Source organism: Sus scrofa, chromosome 1 (assembly GCF_000003025.6).
Source record: "Sus scrofa isolate TJ Tabasco breed Duroc chromosome 1, Sscrofa11.1, whole genome shotgun sequence".
NCBI lineage: Eukaryota > Metazoa > Chordata > Mammalia > Artiodactyla > Suidae > Sus > Sus scrofa.
Window position 1 is genome coordinate 17489847 of NC_010443.5, and position 26364 is coordinate 17516210.

The 26364-nt window shown below is 43.7% G+C and overlaps 1 protein-coding gene and 1 long non-coding RNA gene across 5 annotated transcripts in view; one reads left to right on the forward strand and one right to left on the reverse strand.

The window, feature by feature from the left end:
* Positions 1–26364, reverse strand: part of SASH1 (SAM and SH3 domain containing 1) — a 356754-nt gene that overhangs the window by 183483 nt on the left and 146907 nt on the right. For 2 of the 4 annotated variants that reach the window (XM_021072069.1, XM_021072066.1), the window contains exon 1: positions 21683–21868. The exons of the other annotated variants lie outside the window; for them this stretch is intronic. In XM_021072069.1, the coding sequence (XP_020927728.1) occupies positions 21683–21811 (129 nt within the window). In that variant the 5' untranslated portion in view covers positions 21812–21868. Of the gene's footprint in view, positions 1–21682; positions 21869–26364 lie in introns of those variants that run through there. 4 annotated transcript variants of the gene reach the window in all.
* LOC106508822 lies at positions 22724–25050 on the forward strand. Its single transcript, XR_001305890.2, has 2 exons — positions 22724–23083; positions 24168–25050. It is a non-coding gene; the product is annotated as an uncharacterized LOC106508822 (long non-coding RNA).

Genomic DNA, 26364 nt, shown 5'->3' on the forward strand with positions numbered 1-26364 from the left:
AACTAGTCAAACTTATACACTGGGTGCAGACATTTCAAGTCAGACAGAGACCTGCCATCACCTCACCAAACCCAGACAAAATCTCCTAGTAAATGAAATTCCTCCTGTTCCACCTAAAGCTTTGTTCCTTCCAAGTATCCAACACTTTCTTATGCTTATGCTTTGTAACTAACTTCCCTGGCACAGTCCCTTCCTTCTGGTAAAGGTCACCGCCTCAAAAATTATCTTCCTGGAGTTCCTATCGCGGCATAGTGGTTAACAAATCTGACTAGGAACCATGAGGTTGCAGGTTCAATCCCTAGCCTTGCTCAGTGGGTTAAGGAGCCAGCGTTGCTGTGAGCTGTGGTGTAGGTTGCAGACACGACTCGGATCCCACGTTGCTGTGGCTCTGGTGTAGGCCGGCAGCTACAGCTCTGATTCGACCCCTAGCCTGGGAACCTCCATATGCCATGGGAAGCGGCCCTAGAAAAGGCAAAAAGACCAAAAAAAATTATCTTCCTGGGAGTTCTCACTGTGGCACCCAGTAGAAACAAATCCAACTAGTATCCATGAGGATGCAGGTTTGATCCCTGGCCTCTCTCAGTGGGTCAGCGATCTGGAGATGCTGTGGTCTGATTTGACCCCTAGCCTGGGAACTTCCATGTGCTGCAGGTGCGGCCCTAAAGAGCACATAAAAAAAAAATTATCTTCCCAGCCCCCATCTCTCCTTCCACTGATGCTCCCTTTTAGCTGAACCACATCAGCAAGGGGCAGGTGAGGATACAGCATGTGGATTCCTAATGAGAAATGCAGTCACTGGGAGGAGGATGGGGGCGAGAGCTAGTAACCACCCCCCTCACATCTTACAGCAGGAGGACCAACTGCATCTTGGTAGGCAGGCGGAGTCATAACTCAGGTGGTCTGTGCAAGAGCTTGGGCTTTCGTGCATTCTTTGATATGGCTGTGGATTAACATATGTGGCTTAAGGGCTCCAGGGAGTAACATCCCCACAGGCCTTGTTTACTCTAGGGAGTGTACCGATGCCCAGATGGACATTAATCTCTAACCCCCTGTGACTCAGTTTATGAGAAGAAAAGGCCAAAGAAACCACGAGACTTATGGGACATTTCCACCCCTAAGACCCCTGTTGGACAAGGACTGATGTAGGTAATTGGGCAAAGCCAAGAGGAGAAAACCACATCTTTCTGGACCCCACGTTGGTAACCCCCATCTTTAAGGGATTAAAAACCCCTATAAGACAGTAGAGAGGGGGGCTCATCTCCCCGCTCCCAGCTGTCCTGTAATAAAGACTTTGCTTGCTTGCTGCCTGTGTATTTTCTGGGTTCATTCTTCGGCTGCATGAACAAGAACCTGCAGCCGAAGTAACATCTTTCCAGCATCAGTAGGGAGCACTGTGCCCCCACCAAGTCTCAGTAAAACAAAAAAAGGTAGTAAGAGTTTGATCCAACAAATAAAATGGTGAACAGGCTTCCAAAGGACGTTAAATGTCAAATGAATGAACAACAGTGGGTGCTAAAGCATAATCGGAGAAGAAAAATACCGATTTGCCACATCAAGAGACCTGCTACTGAGTTCCCATCATGGCGCATCGGAAACGAATCTGACTAGGAACCATGAGGTTGCAGGTTCAATCCCTGGCCTCACTCAGTGGGTTAAGGATCTGGCGTTGCCGTGAGCTGTGGTGTAGGTTGCAGACACGGCTTGGACCTGGCACGGCTGTGGCTGTGATGTAGGCCAGCAGCTGTAGCTCCAATTAGACCCCTAGCCTGAGAACCTCCATATGCCGTGGGTGCAGCCATAAAACGCAAAAAAAAAAAAAAAAAAAAAAAAGAGAGAGAGAGAGATCTACTATTAAATAAAGCAGTCCAGAATCGTATATCATATGACTGTGAGGCATGACAGTCAGGAACTTTCAAAAGGGGACATAGGGGAAAAAAAAACTTGGAGAAAAGAGTTTTGTGAATCATAGAATGTGCTGGCTTTTGTAATACAGCTATCCCCCGCTTTTCAAAACCACTTCACTTTTATGAAGACCTACATTAGCATCTGTTCTTGCAAAGAGAAGGAAATCAAAGAGGATCTTTGAGCCTTTCTGCAGAACTAAAACCCCCAACAAATGAAAGAACTACTTGATGAGGCATTCTTCATGCTGGGAAGGAGGTCCACCAGAACCAGTTCTGGGGGCCACTAAACACCAGCTTTGAAAGTTGGTGCAAGCTTGCCCCTACCCCGATCCTTATCTGCAGCCCTATTTTTCCACTCCTTAAACTATAAAACCACCTCCTAATGGGGGCATAGTCTTTAAGGCATTAGTCTGCTGTGACCCCCTTTGCCTGGCAAAGCAATAAAGCTGTCTTTTTCTCTTTCACCCAAAACTCTGTCTCCAAGTTTCTACTTGGCAATGGTGGACAAGAGGCAACATAGTGAGAGCCAAGAGTCAACTGTACTTTGAGTGTCTGTTAGCAAGATGTGTTCTAAGGTAACTGCCTCTGCACTTCATGCCATATCGGCTTATGAAAGGTCTCAGGAACACTCTCAGATGGGAGCAAAGATGATAGTGGGTGGGGTGGGCAATGGACGACTGCTGAAAGACCTGTGTTGGTATCTTTGACTTGGTGTTTGACTGTTACTCTGTTGCAATGTTTGTTGCTATCAAAACTCTTGGGAAGAGTGCTCACTCTACCCTTGTGTCAACAAGCCTGTCAATTATAGGCAGAGCCACCAGCCAGAACTGACCCTTACCTTGACCTTGCACCAAAGAAATCTTCCTTTTGGCCTTGAGTCCTTTCCCGCCCCAACTAACGATTTCTGGTTTTATATACTCCTTGAATAGTGAATCATAAACTCTAAATGTGCTCAGTGCAGCCAACATTTGCATTTTTAACTCCCACATTACACTAATGCGGTGTCTACACCCTTTTTTACCCATTGCTGAACTTGACACCAAATTATTGACTCCACTGTCCTTCTTTGAAGGGACTGCACACAACTCCGTGTGCTCACGCCACTGACTTTCCACAGCCCCTTGGTGAGTATGTTTCCAAAGGAAGTGGGGAGAACAGGGGGCCATCTCTGAAAATTTCTGGGGCCCTCTTCCTTTGGGACCATGAATCATCTTCTTTCTCAATCTCAACTTTAAAATTTTTCTTTTCCTCTGCAAATCAGAAGTTTCTTAATAGGCTGTCTGCTGGGGTGTGTAACAGTCTCAAAAGGGAAGTGATGAAGGTTTTGGCTTGAATCACTGAACTAAACTTGGAAAAGTCATCTACAGTAATGTACTATAGGGAACAGTCCATTACTAACAGGATGGGCTACAGATGCTATAGGAAGTTTTATTTTTCTAACTATCTATTTTACTTTACAAAGAGTTCTCTGAAAGCATTTATTCTGAATGAATGGTGGGGATTTACATTAATTTATTCCGGGGGTCTGAACCTTTTAGGAAGAATATCCCATAAGATTTTAATTAAAAATGTCTGGTAAAGAATCCACAGAGAATAAAACACACTATAAATTATTTCCATTGTCTCCATATCCTCTCTTACTTTCATTCCTAACCCTCAGCAATCCAATAAGGAGTGGTTTCTGACCCCAACGCCTGCATCATAGCTAGGATACCTGCAACATTCTACGCAGGCTCCAAAACCAGGAGTAAAGGGAAAGAAACCAGGAGACGTTTTCAAGAAGACGTTAACGTTTTCATCCAGAAACTTCTATCACTCCTTTCCTAATATAGCCGTTACAGAATACCACATTCATCTCCCTCTTAAGGGTGAAGTAGGGCAGCCTGAGATTTAGGGATATCACCAACATTCCTTTGCAGCCAGGTAGCCCCATCCCCCAAAACTCTCTGCCAGTGTCTCTGACCTCCCTCCCGCCCAGTTCATTTGCCCCACCCTAGAAGTCAGTCCTGGCACCAATGGGACCTCATCTGCTTTTATCTCCACACCCTCTCCCAACTTCTGCTCTGGGTAATGGTTGAGATGGGGGGGGGGCAAAGAAGTGTGGTCCTTTTTGGAGGAGTTTTTTGTCCACACCCACAGCATAGAGATGTTCCCAGGCCAAGGACTGAACCTGCGCCACAGCAGTAACCAGAGCCACGGCAGTGACAATGCCAACCCTTAACCCTCAAGCCACCCGGGAACTCCCTCTTTAAAGGATTAATTCAATTCTATCACTTCAGAACAATGGTTATAAGGCTTTCTGAAGTTTCCATTTCCTCCTCACCCACCCCCCTCCCTTTCCTCACTTTCATCTCTTGATAGATACAGAGACAGACAGACAGACATAAAACGAGAGAGTAATGATAGTGGTGAGCAGAAGAGGGAAGAACCATAGCTACTGGTCTGAGGGCTTATTTGGGTGGGAAGATGAGACTCAATGCAATTTCCCATCTTATCGAATGAGAAACGGTGGACCTTCACCAAGGAAAGTGACTGCACTTCCTTCTATCTTTGTTTCTCTTGTTACTCCCTAGCACTTGGGGGAGGAATAGAAGAGTCTGTCTTCCTCTGCCCTGGTGGAACCTACCCAAACCCAGTAAGTCTTTGTGGCACAGGTGTCTGTGCGGCCACGGTCAAGTTCTTCCTGAGGCACACTGCTCATTGATCTTCTCAGTTTTCCTTCTCCTGCTGGTAAAGGTGTTGGCCATGCAACGTGCTAAAACTAGAGGAGTTCCTGTCATGGCTCAGCGGTTAACGAACCCAACTAGCATCCATGAGGACGCAGGTTCGATCCCTGGTCTCGCTCAGTGGGTTAAGGATCCCGCGTTGCTGTGAGCTGTGGTGTAAGTCACAAACATGGCTCAGATCCCAGGTTGCTGTGGCTCTGGTGTAGGCCAGAAGCTCCAGCTCCCATTCGACCTCCAGCCAGGAGTGAGACACTCTCTGCTCTAGGGAAACAAAGAGCAGGTCTTCAGATGGTTAGATGTTTTTAGGAGATTTTATGAGCCCACTTCTTGCATGTCCTCATATCTAGAAAAACACTAAAACCCTTCATGGAGATGTCTGCTCCTTGTGACTAGTAGCAACTTTCACGAGGCCAGCAGCGAACTCCCTAGAAGGTATGCCCGGCTGCATGCCCCTCCCCCAGCGCCTTTATCACTTACATCTTGATGTTTCCCCTTTCCTCTGTGGGGCAGCATTTCAGAGCTGTCTGAATTACTACCTCCTGGGCGTAGCTAAGTAGACAAAACAATAGATGTCACGGTCAGCCACTCCCAAGGGTGAGCCTTGGGAAAGAAAGACTACCAGCCTGTAGCTGAGGTACATATCAAAGGAGAGATTCCAGTAAGCACAGACCTTTACATCTTCCCAGAGAAATGGTTTTCTGTACATCTTTTGTTCCTACCACCTTCCCTTTGTTGCCAGAGCTATATATCCTAGCTTCCCCCTTCACCTCCTTGGAGTGGTTTCTCGGGGCTCCCTGAGGTGCTGTGTCTCCGGCTTAGGTCCTAATTTCACCCCAAATAAAACTTAACTCTCAACTTACAGGTTGTGCTTTTTTCTTTTTTAAGTCAACAGCTTAAAACAGAAATGTATTATTTCACAGTTCTCGAGGTGAGGAGTCCAAAATCAAGGTTTCAGCAGGGCCATGACCCTTTTAAAATCTATAGGGGAATCCTTCCTTGCCTCCCAGCTTGGACCCTTCGGCATTCCTTGCTGCAACAGGTGCACAATGCTAATTCTCCATCTTCCTATCATTTTTCTGTGTCACATTGTCATCCCCCTGAGCATGCCTGTTTCGGTGTCCAACTTTCCCCACTTTGGATTAGGGTCCACTCCACCAACCTCCTCTTGATTTGATTAAACCTACAGAGATCCTATTTCCAAACAGGATTGCATCCTGAGATTAAGACTGAGGGTTAAATCTTTAACATACATTCCTTGGGGGGATACATTTCAACCTAAACCACCACCTCGAGCGGTTACAGGAACAAAATGAAGAAACACATGGAAAGAGCTTAGCGCTGTCTTTGGCACAAAGTACATAACCAATCAGTATCAGCTGCCAGCCACAGTATACTTTTTTTTTTTTTGGTCTTTTCTAGGGCCACAACTGCAACATATGGAGGTTCCCAGGCTAGGGGTCAAATCAGAGCTACAGCTGCCAGCCTACACCACAGCTACCACAACGCCAGATCCAGGCCATGTCTGCGACTTACACCACAGCTCACGGCAACGCCAGATCCTTCACCCACTGAGTGAGGCCAGGGATCGAACCCACAACCTCACGGTTCCTAGTCGGATTGTTTCTGCTGCACCACGGCAGGAATTCCCAACCACGGTATTCTTATTATTTCTAGGTCACCCAGTCTTTCTGCCCCATCGCATCTTCACTAAAATGGCTTTACAAACAGGTCTTTATGGCAGTCAAGTTTCATGAAGAATCTTCCAACTATGGCACAGAAATACAACCTCCAAATTCCTTGAGGAACAAAACAATAATTACAATGGTTGACTGAGTAGTAAACTGTAGAGTGTTCTTTGTTCTGGCCACCGAGCTCTGAGGCTTCAAGGAAGCGTGGAATGCAGAGCTGTAAGAATCAATAAAGGACGTCCCTCGAAGAATCTGCTGACAACTGAACTTCTAAGTTCCCTTGGTTTGCAGGAGAAAAAATGTTTGAGTCTCTCTGCCACACTCTCCCTACATTGCCACATAAAAATATGCTTCTATTTTTTACATAAAAGTCCATAAAAGACGACAGAGACAGAAAGCACTAGAAAACCAGAGGCCAAAGAACCAATTAATTGACTGCTCTATGGTCTAAAGGAGTAGTGACTTAAATTTAAATTTAAGAAAAAAAGGTAATCACCCTTTTCTTTTTCTTCTGAGTTCCAGGCTAGAGGTCCCATCGGAGCTGCAGTTGCCAGCCTTCACCACAGCCATGACAGCACCAGATCTGAGCCACATTTGTGACCTACGCTGCAGCTTGCAACAACATGGGATCCTTAACCCACTGAGCGAGGCCAGGGAACGAACACAAACCCGCATCCTCACGGACACTAGTCGGGTTCTTAACCTGCTTCACCACAACAGGAACTCCTCATCCTTAATTTTTAAAAGATACCTTAGGAGTTCCCTAGTAGCTCACTGGGTTAAGGACCCAGTGTTGTCACTGATATGGCTCAGATCATTGCTGTGCTGCAAGTTTGATCCCTGGCAGAGGAACTTGCAATGCCATGGGCTCAGCCAAAAAAAAAAGATACTTCAGAATGTTGGCAATATTCTTAGCTGTACAGCAGTCACTACCAGTCACATCCAAAGCACCACAGCAACACCGGCATGCTTTTTTCTGAGCTAACAGAGTTTTTTGGTTTTTCATTTTTTAAAGTTTTATTGAAGTACAGTGGATTTGCAATGTTGTGATCATAAAGCTTGTTTTGATTGAGACCTTTGGGGGCCCAAGCAGGTAATGTGTCACTACCACCCCTCAGTCATTTTGCTAAGTCATTTTTCTACCCAAACAGCATGTGCAGCCTCATCAGTCCTGGCTGCCAACTATATTGCATAATTCAATACTTACTTATCTTGACCTAACTAGCACATTCAGGATTTAAACCAGTCTTGCTTTGGCTTGTTCCCTGGGTCTTTGCTGATCCTTTGGAACTATCTGTAATCTAGCACCCTTGAGCAACTCTTGCTCTGGATTTTCCTCTTTATATGTAAGGACTTGAAATAAAAACACCCTTAAACTTGTCTGCAAGTAAGTCCACAGGTATACAAATGAGAGGTGTGCGTGCTTTTTTCAAAATCTTGATTGTTTTTTTAAAAGATAAACCTAATATCATAAAACCAGACTGTTTTGCAGTTTGACAAACTTTTTGGCTGCCAACGGGAGAATCTGCTTTTGCCAGTGTTGTGAAAGTGGGTCTCCTGTTTCCCCCAGTTGAACAAACTGGAAGTTATGAGAACTAAAGTCTGGCTTGTCTAGAATTTGTGGCAAGCTGGTGACAGTGAGACATTTATGCTTCTCTCTGCCTCTTTGGAAAAGGTGAGCCTGCAAAATCTTGAATGTCTGCTGCAATGACCCACACCACGGCATCCAAGACTCAGACACCAGGCAGCCTGGATGAAAATGGGAAAACCCAGCTTGACCCCTGAACTCTGCTCAAAGAGTAGCTGGGTCTGGTCTACTGGGGGGTGGGGGCAGTGGGGGGGGGGGGCATTTGAAAATATCTACAGGTAAAATAGATGAATGTGGGGAGTTTCCTGGTGACCTAGTGGTTAAGAATCCCTTGTTGACACTGCTTCAGTGCAGGTTCAAGTCCTGGCCCAGATACTTCTGCGTGGCTCAGTGATGTTCCCCCAACCCCGCCCCAAAAATGAACTTAGAAAGCCTAGAATTTGCAGAAGCCAAATCCACCAGAACTTGTTGAATTATGGGTACTGAAATATGGGCAATGAAATGTCAGGGTTGTTTGAAAAGGAAACCAGGAACCTGGAGAACTCATGAGGCTAGGAAACTGTAGCCGCCAACAAGACTGGGCTTCTGAAAGCTCTAAGGGCATTAAACCAGTCAATGCTTGTAAAGACACACTATGAAGTGCAAGGAATTACATGCCAATGTAAGTCTTATCATTTAATCTTTAGAGCAGTACTTCTTAGATGTGACCTGCTGAAAATCTCTTGGTGTTTAAAGGAGTGTACTCATTCTATTTGCCTCCCTGCCAGTTTCTACGGAAGCTCTTCCACCATGGAAGCTATCCTGCTTTTGAAAGACACAAGCTCTGGCATGTTCGACCTTTCAGTGATGGACAAGCTGAAAAGGTCTTTGATACAGAATGGGGGGGTTACCATCTGCGTTCTGTTTTGTTGAAACACTACCCAGTTCTTGGCCAGGGCTAGTTATTTCACATGGATTTTACTGTATCTTTCATGTACCTTTTATGACTCATTTGACACCTATTTACTTTAACGCTCATCTCATAACCTCAATGTCATAATATCCTAATCAGGGCAGATCACTACCACGCATCAGTGTCATGAGGGGCTTTCATTAAGTCACCACCTGGACACCACATGTGAAGTAACTAGAAGCCCTGTGTGCAGAGGCAGTAAGGATCTTTTCCCATAGACTATGTCCTAAGGCGATACTTTGGTGGACAGTTTTCAATAAAGCTGTAATTCATGATGAAGTATGCTTTAAAAATGAAATGTTTTATCTCACCGGCACGAAATGTTCATTTTCCCGGACTTTCTCAACGTTTCAAATTCCTTCGGATTTTCTGTAGATGCATAATGAAGTTACCCCAGATTAAAACGTATGTCAGTGGCACCTTTAGTCATTCTTCCTCAAACCATAAGGGATTCCATTTTCTATCATATTCACACTGATGTGTGTTTACAGGTTGCTTTGAGCTCTGGTGGGAACATGACCATATGATACTTTAATAAATATTTTTTTTTGCCTTTTTGCCTTTTTACCTTTTCTAGGGCCGCTCCTGCAGCACATGGAGGTTCCCAGGCTAGGGATTCAATCGGAGCTGTAGCTGCCAGCCTACGCCAGAGCCACAGCAACACAGGATCCGAGCCGCGTCTGCGACCTACACCATAGCTCATGGCAACGCCGGATCCTCAACCCACTGAGCGAGGCCAGGAATCGAACCCGCAACCTCATGGTTCCTAGCCAGATTCGTTAACACTGTGCCATGATGGGAACTCCTATAAGTTTTTGATTGGAGGCTGAAGATTCCTAACTAAGATGCAAAAATACAGAATGAATGTTTTGCAACCTCAACAGAAACACTAGTTACTTCAATAAAGTCCAGGGATAATATTCTCCAAAAAAGTTCAAGACAACGAAAATAGATTTTATACATCCACATGAGTCCAGCACTCAAAAAGTAAAATCATTGGTTAAGTAGATGCTTTCAATAGTTTACATGTTTCTAAGAAGTCAACTTAGAGATCTCATGTTATTGTGTTACTCAATCACTAGAGACCTGAAAATAGCGGCCTGGACACCACTTGGAACAGAAAATACGTTTTCATTACAAATATCTTCTTGCCTTCAGAAAACCCTACCTCCTCACAAGTTTTATGCATTGTCTTCCTTGAGTAGAGACTATTCTTTTCTTGTTCTTTTTTTTCCTTTTTGTTCAAGTATCATTGACTTACAGTGTTATGCTTTCTGCTGTACAGCAAAGTGATTCAGTTATACATACGTGCATACTCTTTTTTTAAACCATTATATGTATATTCATTCTTTTCCACTATGGTTGACATAGGATATTGACGACAGTGCTCTGTGCTGTTCAGTAGGACCTTGTTTATCCCCTTCGTGTAGAAGAGCTTCCATCTGCTAACCCCACCCTCTCACGCCATCCCTCTCCCAACCCTCTCTCTCTTGTCAATTACAACCTATTTTCCTTGTCCATGAGTCTGTCTCTGTTTCCTAGATAGGATAAGTTATGTCATATTTTAGATTCCGCACATAAAGGATATGATGATATTTGTCTTTCTCTTTCTTTCTGACTTACTTCACTTAGTAGGATAATTTCCAGTTGCATCCATGCTGCTGCCAATGACATTATTTCATTTTTCGTGGTTGAGTCGTATTCCGTTTTATATACATCACATTTTCTTTTCTTTTTTTTTTTTTTGTCTTTTTTGCTCTTTCTTGGGCCACTCCCGCGGCATATGGAGGTTCCCAGACTAGGGGTCTAATCGGAGCTGTAGCCACCAGCCTACACCACAGCCACAGCAACTCGGGATCCGAGCCCTGTCTGTGACCTACACCACAGCTCACGGCAACGCCGGATCCTTAACTCACTGAGCAAGGCCAAGGACCGAACCTGCAACCTCATGGTTCCTAGTTGGATTCGTTAACCACTGCACCACGACGGGAACTCCTACATCACATTTTCTTTATCCATTCATCTGTTTATGGACATGAAGGTTGTTTCCATATCTTGGCTATTGTGAATAGTGCTGCATAGGAGTGCATATATCTTTCCAAATTACAGTTTTGTCCAGATATATGTCCAGGAACAGGATTGCTGGATCACTGGGTGACTTTATCCTTAGTTTTCTGAGGAACCTCCTTACTGTTTTACGTAATGGCTACATCAATTTACATTCCCAACAGTGTAGGAGGGTTTCCTTTTCTCTACATCCTCTCCAGCATTTGTTATTTGTAGACTTTTTAATGATGGCCCTTCTGACCAGTGTGAGGTGGTATCTCATTGCAGTTTTGACTTGCATCTCTAATAATTAGCAATGTTGAGCATTTTTTAAATGATTTTTATTTTTTTCATTATAGCTTGTTTACAATGTTCTGTCAATTTTCTATTGTACAGCAAAGTGACCCAGTCACACATACATATATATATATTCTTTCTCTCACATCGTTGAGCATTTTTTTATAGAATATTTTCCAACACCTATGTCCTAACATGAAACCTGAAGGTTAATACTTTGAAGCAATTTATGCATTTATTTTTAAATTTTGTATTCTAAAAAGGACATTTGACATAAATTAAACAGTTAATGCCAATCCTAAATTGAACACGTGGAATCAGATCATCCCTCCATTTAAAGATGAGACTGCAATTAATTAAGGAAATCAATTCACATTCCAACTAGATTTAACTATCAACAGTTAATAATAAATACTTATGATCTGCATACCATCTGCTATGCTCAGTTTTAGTGATTTAATTAATCTTACCAGACTCAATGATGCCGCTGGCTATCACCCTCATTTTACCAATGAGGTAACCAAGGCACAGAGTGCTTAAGGAACTAACCCAGATCACATGTCCACTAAATTTCAAAGCCAAGATTAGAAGCCAGTCTGATCTGCTTCCTTTGCTTTTAACTGCCCCGCAAAACAAACTTTCAGTTTTTTAAGAGGTATTTAATTAATTTTTTTTGTTTCTAAATGTTCCCATTCTGTTACTCTTCTCTCCATTAAAACAAAAATTTATCTATTCTCTTCTTATTAAGACTCCATTTAAAAAAAAAAAGACTCCATTTTTTTTTTTTAGCAGTTCAAGACTAGCAGCTTGGTTGAAGGAACGTACCGAGATTCCCAATATATGCATAACCCCCCAAACACGCACAGCTTCCCTCATTATCATTATCATTATCATCATTATCTCCCACTATGATATTGTGATTTATAAGAAATATATACTTGGTCTTCCTCCCAGTCCTGGTATGGGTTTCCTAATGCTTGGAATTTAGAGTGACAGGAGTGTCTTTTGTCATTCATGGGGTATCCTTCAGAGCACACCAGCGTTGACACTGTGGTGACTTTGGGTGGGGTTCCTAGATGGCCTGGGGTGGAGCTGGTCACCAGGAAGACCCGGTGATCACTGGTAGGAACCTTCAGTCTCACCCCATCCCTCACATCCTTAGGAGGCAAGAGCGGCTGGAGACTGACTTCAGTGACCAAAGGCCAATGACTTAATCAATCAGGCCTATAGAAGGAAGCCTCCATACAAACCGAAAAGCACAGAGTCTAGAGAGCGTCCAGATTGGTGAACACGTGGAGATTCAGGGAGAGTGGTGCCCCAGAGACCACGGAAGCTCCTTGCGCCTTCCCACAGACCTTGCCCTAGGAAAGTTTGTTCCTGAGTTAGATCCCGTTATAACAAACTGGAGATCTAGTAAATACATGGGTTAATCTAGTAAGTAAGTTGGTTTCCTCAGTTCTGTGAGCTGCTCTAGCAAATTAATGGAACCTAAGTGGGCCTTGCGGGAACCTCTGATTTATACAGGCCGTTGGTCAAAAGTCAAGCAACAATCCAGGACGTGCGACTGGGATCTGAAACAGGGGCAGCCCTTAGCCTGTGGAATCTGACACTCGATAGCGTCAGACTTGAATTAAATTTGTGGGAAACCTGTTCTGTGCCCACTGAGAAGTTGAGGACTGCTTGGTGGTATTGAAATAAACCCACCGTACTCATTGGAGCAGATGCACCTACCTTGTCCACACCATAATCACCCCTCCATGACCTTGCTTTACTGTGGCCTCTTGGTGTTGTGCCTGTATCTCCTCACCATTATAAAAATCCTCTGTGTTCTACCTATTCATCCCAGTGCTCCCCCACCCACCCGCAAACCCCTGGCAATCACTGATCTTTTCACTATTTCCACAGTTTTGCCTTTTCCAACCTATCATATAGTCTGAACAAAAAACCTTTTCAGACTGGCTTTTTTCGCTTAGTAATATGCATTTGGGGTTCTTCTACATCTTTTGTTGGCTTGATAGCTCATTTCTTTTTGGCACTAAATAATATTCTACCACCATTCACCTAGAGAAGGACATCTTGGTTGCTTCCGAGTTTTGGCCATTATGAATAAAGCTGCTATAAATAGCTGTATGCAGGTTTTTGTGTGGACATAAAATTTCACTCTCTTTGGGTACATACCAAAGAGTGCAATTGCTGGACTGGATGGTAAGACTATATTGTTTAGTCTTATAAGAAATTTCTACAGTCTTCCAAAGTGGCTGTACCATTTTTCAATTTCCCCCGCAAAGAACAAGAGTTCTTGTGGCTCCGTATCTGCTTCAGTGTTGTCAGCGTTCCAGATTATGGCCATTGCTATAGGTGTACGGGGCCATCTCACTGCGGTTTTGTTAAAAAAAAAAATTTTTTTTTAACCCTGGGTCTTTCCAAACAATTTGTGAAAATGTTAATGATTTGTCTTATCTTATAAGTGAAGCCTTTAAAATCCTATGAAATGGATGCAAGCCTATAGCGATTTAGTCTTAAACTAGAATATTCCTTTCTTCTTTATAATAAATAACGTAATGTTGAAACACTATTTTTAAGAGCACCCAAAAAAGCAGAGAAACATTTTTTTACCTCTAGTTTGAAAAAAGTGTTGGTTTATAGCAAGTCTTAAGCAAAAGTATTCAAGTCCACAAAATTAACTAGGATAAATTTTTAAAGTAACTCCGGCTCAGGACACATACTAAGATTTTGTTGTTGTTCCGCCCTTCAGTGACACTTTCAGTTAAAATTACAATTATACGCATTTATTTTTCTTTCACTTCTAATTCACTTTTAGTTTTGCATGCCAGAACAGAAAACGAAGCCACAACCAGGCACGGGGTGATGTGTAGACACACTGGACCTTCCTCTCTCACTACTTGCAGTAAAACAAACAAACAATGGATGAAGCAACAAAATCAGCCAGGAATCAAATCTGCATTATAAACACCACGGAGAGCTGCAAAGTGTCTCTATAGTCACAAGGAACAAAAGTCTACAGAGCATTCATTACCAACGCAAATGAATTCACCTTTTCACCAATCAGTTGAGAAACGTGAAAGGCAACAGGCGATCCCCTCAGAAAAGAAAGAATACTGATTAAAGAGAGGAAAAACAATCTCATTAGAATATAATGAGATTTTTGGCTTGAGTGTCCAAGATCCCCCAGTGCCTGGGTCCCCAGTCTCCATGCTGAAGCTGTCTCTATTACATAACTTAACAAGCAAGAAAAAAATACAAGCTAGGTTATTTCTTTTTTTTTTTTTTTTTCTTGTCTTTTTGCCTTTTCTAGGGCCGCTCCTGTGGCACATGGAGGTTCCCAGGCTAGGGGTCGAATCAGAGCTGTAGCCGCTGGCCTACGCCAGAGCCACAGCAATGTGGGATCCGAGCTGCGTCTGCGATCCACACCGTAGCTCACAGCAACGCTGGATCCTTAACCCACTGAGCAAGGCCAAGGATTGAACCCTCAACCCCATGGTTTCTTGTCGGATTCGTTAACCACAGCACCACAACGGGAACTCCCAAGCTAGGTTATTTCTATGAAGCATCTCCATTCATAAAGAATCGATGCTACCAAGTGAAACATTTTATGAAATAAGAGGTGGGACACTGGACGGCTAGCTGGCTAGAAGCAAAGCTAAGGAGGAACAGACTCACCAATTTTGGGTCTCATTACCAATTTAAATGAATAAATACATGAGCATACCATCTGAAAAATGACAAATCCAAGTCATCATCAAAATACATTTTACTTCAAAATCAATCTGAAGGCTTGGTTATTTCTATAGTCTTAGTCTATACTCGCTGGTATTAAACGGCACAGTTAATTTTTAGAGCTTTAGCCCGGATCCATCTAAATGCATTATTTTGAGATCAATTTTGTTTCTTCCCTAAGGTAAGGATTGTGTAAACCATGGGTAAATACATCATACATACATCAAAGTGGGATTATGACAGTTAAGTCTGAAGCAGAAAGTAGCTTAAAAAGAATACATTAAATGGCTTAAAGGCTTAAATATAAGACATGACACCATAAAACTCCTAGAAGAGAATATAGGCAAAATGCTCTCTGATGTAAATCATACCAATGTTTTCTTAGGTCAGTCTCCCAAGGCAATACAAAAAAAGCAAAAATAAACAAATTAGACCTATCAAACTTAGAAGCTTTTGCAATAAAATAAAATAAATAAATAAAATAAAAGACAACCTATGGATTCGGAGAAAATATCTGCAAAGGATGCGACCAACAAGGGCTTATACAAACAGCTCATACAACTCAATAATGAAACAAGCAAACAAACAATCCAATGAAAAAAATGGGCAGAAAACCCAAATAGACATTTCTCCAAAGAAGACATACACAGATGGCCAACAGGCACAGGAGAAGATGTTCATCATCATCAGAGGAGTGCAAGTCAAAACGATCACCTCACGGGAGTTCCCATTGCGGCTCAGTGGTAACAAACCCGACTAGTAACCATGAGGATGCCGGTTCGATCCCTGGCCTCGCTCAGTGGGTTAAGGATCCGGTGTTGCCCTGAACTGTGGTGAAGGTTTCAGTCGCAGCTGCAGCTCTGATCCCATGTTGCTGTGGCTGTGGTGTAGGCCAGCAACCACAGCTCTGATTTGACCCCTAGCCTGGGAACTTCCATATGCCATGGGTACTGCCCTAAAAAGACAAAAACAGGAGTTCCCGTCGTGGCGCAGTGGTTAACGAATCCGACTAGGAACCATGAGGTTGCGGGTTCAATCCCTGGCCTTGCTCAGTGGGTTAACGATCCGGCGTTGCCGTGAGCTGTGGTGTAGGTTGCAGACTCGGCTCGGATCCCGCATTGCTGTGGCTCTGGCGTAGGCTGGTGGCTGCAGCTCCGATTCAACCCCTAGCCTGGGAATCTCCATATGCCTCGGGAGCGGCCCAAGAAATAGCAACAACAACAACAAAAGACAAAATACAAAAAAAAAAAAAAAAAAGACAAAAACAAAACTATCACCTCACACAGGTCAAAGTCTACAAAGAACAAATGCTGGAGAGGGTATGGAGAAAAGGTATCCTCTTAAACTGTTGGTGAGAATGTAAATTGGTGCAGCCATTATAGAAAATGGATTCCTCAAAAAACTAGAAATAGAATCACCACTATGATCCAGCAATCCCATGCCTGGGCATATTGTAATTCAAACAGATTGTAATTCAAACAGATACATTTACCCCCTATGCTCACAGCAGCACTGTTTACAATAGCCAAGACTTGGAAACAACCTACATGTCCATTGACAGATGAATGGATACAGAAGATGTGGTACACATATACCATGGAATACTACTCAGCCGTAAGAAAAGAATGAAATGACGCCATTGGCAGCAATATGGATGCAACTAGAGATTATCATGCTAAGTGAAGTTAAGTCAGAAAAAGAATGACAAATACCCTATCCCTTGTATGTGGAACCTAAATTATGACATACACTTAACAGAAATAGACTCACAGGCATAAAGAACGGACTTATGGTTGCCAAGAGGGAGGGCGGGGGTGGAAAGGATGGATGGCGATTGGGATTAGCAGATGCAAACTATTACATACAGAATGGATAAACAACAAGGTCCTACTATATAGCACAGGGAACTATATTCATTATCCTATAATACAGTATAATGGAAAAGAATATGAAAAAGAATATATATGCGTAAAAACTAAATCACTTTGCTGTACAGTAGAAATGAACACAACCCTGTAAATCAACTATATGTCAATGAAATAAACTTTAAAAAATAAAATTCAGCAATTTGTGAAAAAATATGTGTTTCCTGGTGTGAGAAATTATTAACATTTCTTTTTTTTTTTTTTTCCTTTCTTTTTACAGCCCCACCTGTGGCATATAAAGTTCCTGGGCCAGGCATCAAAGGGTAGCTGCAGCTGCGGCCTGCACCACAGCCACAGCCACATGGGATCCACAACCCACGGAGCGAGGCCAGGGATCAAACCTGCATCCTCATAAAGATGGTGGATCCTTAAGCCACTAAACCACAACAGGAACTCCAAAAAATTCATATTTCCATGGGATATGTTAGTTTCTTCAAAGGAATCCACCAGAAAACGAAATGCTACAGTGCTTGCTTGTTCCCGAGCTCAATCAATTTGCTTATTTGAATTTCTTCCTAACTGTCCCGTCTCAAGGTAACATTGTCTTTCATACTATATTTATGCATTTATGTTTGGGTGATGAATTATTTCATAAGTTTTGACAGCAAAAGGGCAACGACCTCAGCCAGAACTAAAACACTTAACTTTGCCTTTGGCAAACTGAAAATCAGGGGATGTGCGTTCTGGTCCTTAGGTGACCTTAGGGCCCTCTATTCCTCCTCTTCAAATGAGGGAGCTGATTTCCAAGGTTCTTTAGTCAGTGCCTCCCGCTTATAAAAGCCAAGGGCTTTCAGCGGACTCTCAGGAACGTAAAATTAGGATGAAATCAGAATATCTGAAAGCGGGGCTGACTCTCAGCTTCCAAGACCTAAAATTAAGTCTTTAGCTGAAGGGCTTAACAGAAAACTCCACCCAAGGAATATGTAAATCACCCAGCGGTCCTTACAAAGGAGTGTGCATGTTAAAAGCTCCCTAGGAATCCCACCGACTTCTCCCCTCCCCCACACTTGGCCTAAACCTGCAAAGCCAAGGAGGGTCTTGGAAGGACGGGGACTTCAGCAAAGAGCAAGACACAGTAAACCTAACAGATGACTTACCCTGAAGATAAACTTAGATAAACCTACTACCTTCTTTTCGGTAGCTTGCACAGGAATTAGAGTAGGGTTAGGTCCTTTGTGCAGAGTTTGTCTACACAATGGATAGTTTCCAAGCTTTGCTAGGAAATGGGTGTAAATTGTAGGATCTTAGCAGGGAAATGTAAGGTTTGGGGGAGGTGCATCTTGCAGGATCCTGCAAACAATAGTCACTTACTAACTCCCTTCCCCTCCCTAGCCAGTGAACAAGGACTTTTAATGGCGGGACTCTGCTTTAAGACACCCTCAAATTCTAGAAGAAAAATTTATGAACCATCACCACTTACCAAATGGATACTCCGGGCTGAAAAATAGGATCCACCACATCTGATAACCTCAGCAATTTCTACTCTTAACCCCCCCCCCAAAAAAAAGAATGTTTTGTCTGCAACCATGGAGTAAAGATAAAAGAGTACAAGCCCAAAGGATTCTAACTTGTTCTCCACGGAAGTCTAAGCATGTCCCCAGGAAAGGTGATGGGCTTTGAAAACCCAGGCTGGCCACAGGCTGCCAGGTTAGAGAACAGAATAGCACATTCACAAGAAGGCCGTGGTTTAATGGCTCAGGGTTTACAAACATTTCGCAATTTGCCATTACGTTTTTCGGTGGAAGCGCCAGGATTGGAGCTTGCATGATGAAACTGTCCAAGCGGTAGCGTCAGCATCAGTAGAATTTATTCAAGTCTTAATAAATATACCCCATTAAAGCCAGTGCAGGAGTCTTTACAGAGCTGTATTTTGAAGTGGCTCACGCATTTGAGTACCTATTTTTCGTCTTTTTCATTCAGTAAAACCGCATCCTTAGCCCCAAGCCATGGAGGTAGAAACATGCATAAAACACTGGCCATGCCCTCCAGGCCCACACCATCAACAGTGTTTTTTCTCTTAATTCTAGATCTGTTTACATAGTCACTTATTAGCATGTATTCCTCCAAGCATGCTCAAACATTTTGCAAGCCATAAATTATACTATTACATATCTAAATAAGCGTTTTCTTAACAATTATCTAAAAGCAACAAGTTGGTGCTGAACTAAGCAGGACTGAATTAATTTAAATGCAAAATGTGTCCTAACGAACTACAGCATTTGGAGTGGATAAGCCCCAACAACCATCCCGTATTTACTGACGTCAAAGCCTCTGGGTAACACCCTTTCCTGGGGTTAGAACCAACAAAATCCACAGGGGACAAGTGGCTCTCACTGTTCTGCACCTCGGAGCTGTGCTCACTCACTTAAAAAAGTATAGTTATCCTACTATCGCCATTCCCCTCCTGAATATTGAAAAAAGAATCTTCCAAGTAGGATTTTCCTAAAATACTGGATGTGGTTAATTACATTCTCTCAAGTTGATCGGGGACAGTTACGGAACGCCACGGCACCAGGCTCCAGAATGGTGGGGGTCAGAGAACTGGGGTGCAATCTGACATAGCCACTCACAAAGTACCTGTGCCACCGATCAAGTTACTTCACTGTCTAGGCTGATAGATAATCCCCTATTTTAAACATAACATGAAGGAAATGGTGTCTTTTATCTCTGTAAGAACAGAGACAGTCAACTGCTAGTTTTGTGTCTTACATTCATCCTAAAACAGTTTCTTAATATAAACACTTCGATGGGAGAGGAAAAAAAACAGAATAAAGATCCTTTGCTCCTGGTGACTTCGTAAAGGCATGAACACACAGGTAACCTATGTCTTCTTCAAGTGCATTTTACGAAGGAACAGTCTTGATGCCCAAGACTCAAAGGAAAATAAGACATTATAAAAGATGGGAAAACACGAGTGAATAATACCTGTCTGGGACAGTCTTTCCGTTCTTTCTGCCTCACACTGAACTATTAGCTCTGTAAGAAGTACCTATTTTCTTTTCTCCTGCATCTGCCTTTAGATAACAGGTTTGGGATTCTGGAGCCCCACCCCATCTTTTAACTCAGCCAAAGAACACTCTGCTACAACTGACCCAACAGCGCTGGAATCTGCCAGGGAAGGGAAAGCAAATTCTCAGAAAATAAATATCCCATGCCACCCCCCCAAAAACAACCCTGAGCCCACACTTTCCATTTAAGCAAGCCCCTCTAACCCTTCCCTCCTCAGCCCACACCTTACAATGTGATGCTATCAAATCAATTTTCTTAGTGACTGAAAATTTAGAGTGAGACCTAAGCAAGAAATAGCAAGCTATGCCTGCTGCCTGATAAACTTCAAAAAATGATCTATCACGGCAACTTTTACATGTTCATTGGGTTTTCTGGAATTTCACTGAAGGCCCACGCAAAAAGCACAAGTTAAAGAAATTTTTAAATGCACATTTTTAAAATAGTGGAGAATGAGAAGAGCAGATAGAAATCTTCGACCAACCTTTCCTGGCTCTCTATAGAGGAATAATCATAAATACCAATGGACACCTGAAAATGGAATAACTGGGGCTTTAGGACATCTGGAAAGATGAGATGCAGGACTATTTGCAAGAAAAAAAAAAAATGAGAGCTATCATTTATGAAGTCCAACTGCATACTGGTATGCTGAGCACAAGCTCTACTTCAACTTAGCTAAATCTCAGAGAGAAACCTAAGAAAGCAAACCTTTGCTTCACTTTTCAGGTGATGAAATAGATCAATAGGGTTGGCTACCTTGGCCGAGGTCAGGCAGTCAATCAACAAAAGGGCTGGGATGTGAACCCAGACTAATGCGCTCCAAAGTCCTAGAGCTTAATTACTGTGCTGAGAAAGGTTTCATCATTCCCAAGGAAGAGCTTCTTTCTACAAACGACACTTCCTAACATTAAAAAAATAAAAGACCTTCAAGGAAATCTACAGCCTCTTCCAATGATCAACACAACTGCCAATTCCAAATTTAAATTTCAGTTTAAATTCCACATTTAAACTGAGGTTGACTCGAGGAGTGGATTAAGATGTCTGGCTGTACTAACCCCCACCCACCTGATTCTAGTCTACCTACCCACCTACAGTTCCACCGAGCAAAACTACTAATTCTTCAAGGCACTGAACCCTGAACAAGCAAGCTAAAGCTTCATCCTCCACACCTAAAGACTATTTTTTCAGAAATTCTGCCAAATCTATGGGCTGTTTCAGTTACTGGACATTTCAAAATACATGACAATACAGATTTAGCAAAATAAGTCTTACTGTTTTTAGTCCCCAACACATAACAACAAATATCCAGTAAATCTACAAGTCTTAAAAACTGCAAACAGAGTAAGTAAACTTTTTGAGGTTCTGAGTAGGAGGTAATTGGTTTCCTCTCCCGGTCAGACAACAAATGGAGAAGAGATAAACATCAGTAACATCAGCTTCTTCCCAAATCCAACTGTGAAAGCACATCAGCCAAATACGGTTTATTTACACCCAGTCTTTGAAGGACTCTTTCTCCACACCAACTTCTCAGCAGGTGTCCCAGATTAAACTGTTGAATATCATACCCGATTGTTTAAAACAAAAAACAAAAAACTTTGATGTGATCCGAGGCGGCTTATTTTTTAATTAGGGTTTGAAATCCTAAACCGTGCGTATTTAACCCCCTAAGAACTAGAGCCGGAGAAGGAAGACTCGGCCGACTGGGCTTGCCGGGTCGGCGAGCGCCAAGGGAGCGCGGGGTGGCCGGGAGCCGGCCCGTCCCGGGGCCCGCGACCCGCCTTCCGCGCGCCTCGGCGGCCGCAGGTAACTCACCAGGATGCCCATCACGTCGGTCCAGAGCCGGGAGAACGCCTCGGACATGCCAGCGCCCGCTTCACACTCCGGCGCGGGCTCGGGCTCCGGCTCCGGCGCCGGGCCGGCGGCTCCCGCGTCCTCCTCCATGGCCGGGTCCCCGGGGCGCCCCGGCCCCGCAGCAGCGCGCGCCCGGCCCCCGGCGCCGGTCTCCGCCCGCCGCGTCACCGAGCCGCGCCCCCGCGCCGCATCCCCCGCGGCCTCCGGCCCCGCGGGCGCCCCCGGAAGGCGCCCGCACTTCGGCTCGAGGTGGCGGCGGGCAGCGCGACTGACAAGTCCCGAAACTTTGCCGGCCCGGCTGGGCTCGGCCACCGGGTAGCAGGAGGCAAGGTTCGCACCACTGAGTTTTTCGGCGGGGAATCCTGGCAGCCCAGGAGCAATGCGACCCGCTGCAAAGGCGTCTCTTCCTGTAATCGGGACCGACTAAGTAGGCACGCGACTCATCACTTCCAGCAAGTCTGGGCAGGGCCCCGCCGGGCGACCGCGGTGGCTCTGGAACTTGGGGGGAACTCCCCGGGCCCCCTCTCTTCAAAATGAGTCCTTCCAGCTCCACATGACTCTCTCCCCGCGAAGCTAAAGAAAGCGTTTAGCAACAAAAGGTGCTCTGATGTCAGGCTCTTTGCATGGAAATGAGCCATAGACAGGAGAACAAATCGCCTGTTGAAAGAGCGGCCGCGCTTCTCCCGCCTGCACAAGTTTCCAATCACGCTATTCACTCAGACAGTTTTGGTCACAGAAACTCGAGAAAGTTAATCTTTAAGCTGCTCTTGAAAGAGTTCCCAAGTAGTCAGTGTGGTTACAACTGCACACCTCGCCCCTCCTGGAGTCAAGCGACCTCGGGAATTACAACTCTGCCTCTCTCAGCCAAGACCTGGAAAAACAAGGGTGAAAGCTTGGGCACGAGCCATTGTTTGTATCGTGTTTATTATGAGTGGGGACTTTTTTAGTTTCCGGGCGCCCCAAAGGCCGTGATTGCTAGGGGTGTCGGCTAAATAGGGGAGTTCCCCTAAAGAGGGGTAAGAAGCTTTGGGCTTCAACGGGTCCTTGACAGTAAGGACCTAGGGAAGGGCCCTTTTCAAAAGTCAGTGTTATGGTTGTAGCCATTTAACCAACACACTTGGGGCCCTGTGTGTGTGTTTTTGCAAGGACAAGATCCATGACGGATTTATTTTACAAGAGAAAGAGCCCTGTAGAAGTATTTCATTTGTTGTGATCCTTTCTTTACAAACCACTCAGAGAATTTACCCTGAGAGCTGACAATCCAGGTCACATTTGATTGGGTGTTTGATCATTTTGTGAAACTTTTCGGAAACCACGAGGAACCGCCCTTAGGTCAAAACGCTGTAGGGTACAAAAAACCAGGTAAGGTGCCCCCTGGGTTGGGGCGGGGCGGGGGTGGTGGGGGGAGTCCTTGCTTGTTTTAGAGGCCTCTTGGTTGTGTGTGTGTGTGTGTGTTTCCTTCTGAGCCCACCACATTAAAGGAGGGCTGAGGGACCGAAGAGCGCTCGTCCTTGAAATCCCCTTCCTAAAAGCAGGAATTAGGGAGAATCAACGCAAATGGATGAATAGCCCTTAGAAGAAAGTGCAAGATTGAAAAAAATAAAAAGTTTCAAAAGCAATTACGTGTATAAGCTTAATCCCTGATGACAACATTTTTGAAAAGAAAGAGAAAGAATGAGAAAGTTTTCCCTTGACAGTAAGGAGGCGTTGTGTTGAAGTGGAGTGCTGGGCACAGAATCAGTATGCCCACGCCTGGTGCTTTTCTGAGCTGAAGCTGGCCTTAGGCCAGGTATGTGTTCTAAGATGCTAGGTAGCCAAATAAATTCTCTAAAGCAGTGGTGGGCTTGTTATCATCAGCACATTATTATTACATCTATAAAGACATGAACAGAAGTAAATGATGAGAAAGGTAAGGCAACTGTTAAGAGTTGGGTTTACTAGTCTACTTAAGAATTTCAGTGTTTTAGCCACCTGGTACCTTACTCAATTCCAGAAAATACAAAGGACAGTGCTACCTCTACTGGGGACAGCTTGTTTTCCACATAAACACATTCTGACCAGTGACTGAGAATGAAGCCATACAAGCAGGATGGTGGGGGCAGCACCAGTCGGGAGTCCTTCTTCTTGCCTCATCAGATGACCTGAGGGCAAAGCATTTAACTTTTCTGTGCCACCTCCGTTTCCCCATTCTAGATGTAGCAAGGCCACACTAATTGCCACCTACCTCCTCAAAGGTGATATTATATGTCAGGGTCATCTAAACATAGGTATTATTTAGCCACAACCTAAACACACATATCAATATAATTAAATCTTAACCAGCATTTTGGAACTCAGAGCAATCAATCTACTCTAGACATTTAAGCTCCTTTTCCTGGCACAACCTAATAAATAGAAAAGGAAATAAGTAATGCATTTGAAGGGGAATGTTGGTACCTATTAATAGGTTCCCAGGAGGATGGAGACAGACCCCACCCCTCGAATGTACCTTTTGACCTTGGAGACCTGCTTTGGACCTGGGTACAGCCTGCACAAGACCTACACCCTTCCCCGGAATGTGGAGCAGAGATTAACCGCCTACAAGGATTCACTGCCCTCTGTCACAGGACTCGACCACCTACCCCTCCCCACCTACTCCGCCCTTGAACTTCCGCTCCTCCTTCTTGTCGTTCTTGCCACAAGTTCCCGCCATGAACTCCCGGCACAGATTCCTGCCACGGATCCTTTATAAGCTTGGAACCTGCTCACAGTCAGGGCTGGTGCCATCTTGAGCTCAGCCCGTGCCCCTCTGATGCCTTCATAAATCTCTTTTGCTTTACCAGCTAGGCCTTGTGCATTCTTCCCTTGGCAAACCTAACACCTATAATTTTGTTGTCTGTATATAAATATGAGTTTTCGAACAGTCATTTTTCTACGTATAGAACATGTATCATTTTTTGACTGTCTTAAAAATGAAGCTGAACATTTTCACTTATCAGCTTCGTGATGCTTCTACTCAAAATAAATCTGATTACTTCTTCCAAATTGAGTCTTTTGGTGGGGGTGGTTCTGGTTTTTTGTTTTTGCTTTTTGCTTTTGTAATGATTTTTATTTTTTCCATTATACCTGGTTTACAGTGTTCTGTCAATTTTCTGTTGCACAGCAAAGTGACCCAGTCACACATACATGTATACATTCTTTTTTCTCACATTATCATGCTCCATCACAAGTGACCAGACATAGTTCCTAGTGCTATACAGCAGGATCCCATAGGAACTGAGTCGTTTTTCCTTTGATTAATGTCAATCTTCCAAAAATTCCTTCAGGGGCTTTTTTTTTTTTTTTTTTTTACAAAATGTAAAGAATAATCAGCAACATCACGATTGCCATCATACTATTTCAGAGTCCCATAGGGTACCATTTATAAAGAGCTTTTTATAATAGAGTTACATATCCCATTAGGGTGGGAAAGGGCCTTGGAGGTGACCTGGATCAAATCTCTCATTTTGAGGATAAAGAAATGGGCTCCAGAGAATTTGAATTCAAGTGAACACAGCTACATGGAGCAGAAAAAAGTCAGATGGCTTTTGCTTTTAAAAGTTCTTTTAGGAGTTCCCTGGTGGCTCAGTGGGTTAAAGATCTGGTGGTGTCACTGCTGCGGCGTGGGTCTGATTCTGGCCTGGGAAATTCCACATGCCACGGGCAAAGCCAAAAAGAAAAAAGAAATATATATATATATAGAAAACTATACCATTGGATTGCTTTTTAAAATTAATTGGTAAAAGAAACTGTTCAGAGATACGTGAATGGAGCTCTCCAGATCACAGGTTCAGAGATGGATTTTAAAGGGCAAACAATAAAATATTGGAATTAAATGTATTTATTGGAATAAAATGTATTATCCATAAGAGTAGCATATGTTTTAGGAACACAGTTTCATTCAAACACTTGTTATTTTTCAGAGGCAATATATTTGCTGCAGAAAAAATGTGAGCTAAAGCAGAGATTAAATCCAAAAGATTATAAATAGTCCACTTTAGTTTTTACCATTTTTGCTTTCCGAAATTGAGCAATGAAAAGAGATAAGCTCGTTTAGTTTTTGCCTACCATCGGCAGCCCTCTCTGGCACTCTAACTTGGGGCATTCCACAGTGCTTTAGGGGCACTAACTGTAAGGAAAGACTGAAATGCCAAAACATTTTTCCCCTGACAATCCCAAATAAATGTAAGTGTACAGTTTTTTCACAACTCCCTTCAAAGCAAGCCAAACCCCTGCTAAAGTAGTACCTGTTTAAAAGCTTCTTCAGAGTTCCCACTGTGGCTCAGTGGGTTAAAAACCCAACTGGTATCCATGAGGATATGAGTTTGATCCCTGGCCTCACTCAGTGGGTTAAGGATCTGGGATGGCCACAAGCTGTGTGTAGGTCGCAGATGGTCCTCTGATCTGGTGGTGGTGTGGCTGTAGTGTAGGCCAGCAGCTGTAGCTCTAATTTGACCCCTAGCCTGGAAACTGCCATATGCCACAGGTGTGGCCCTAAAAAGAAAATAATAATAATAAAGCCTCTTCATCATGGAGTATTTGGTAAGAGAGATTGAGCAAAGAGCTAAGAGCAAACCAAAGAGAAATGAAAACTAAGTGAAGACAGCCCAAAAAGGCCAAGGAAA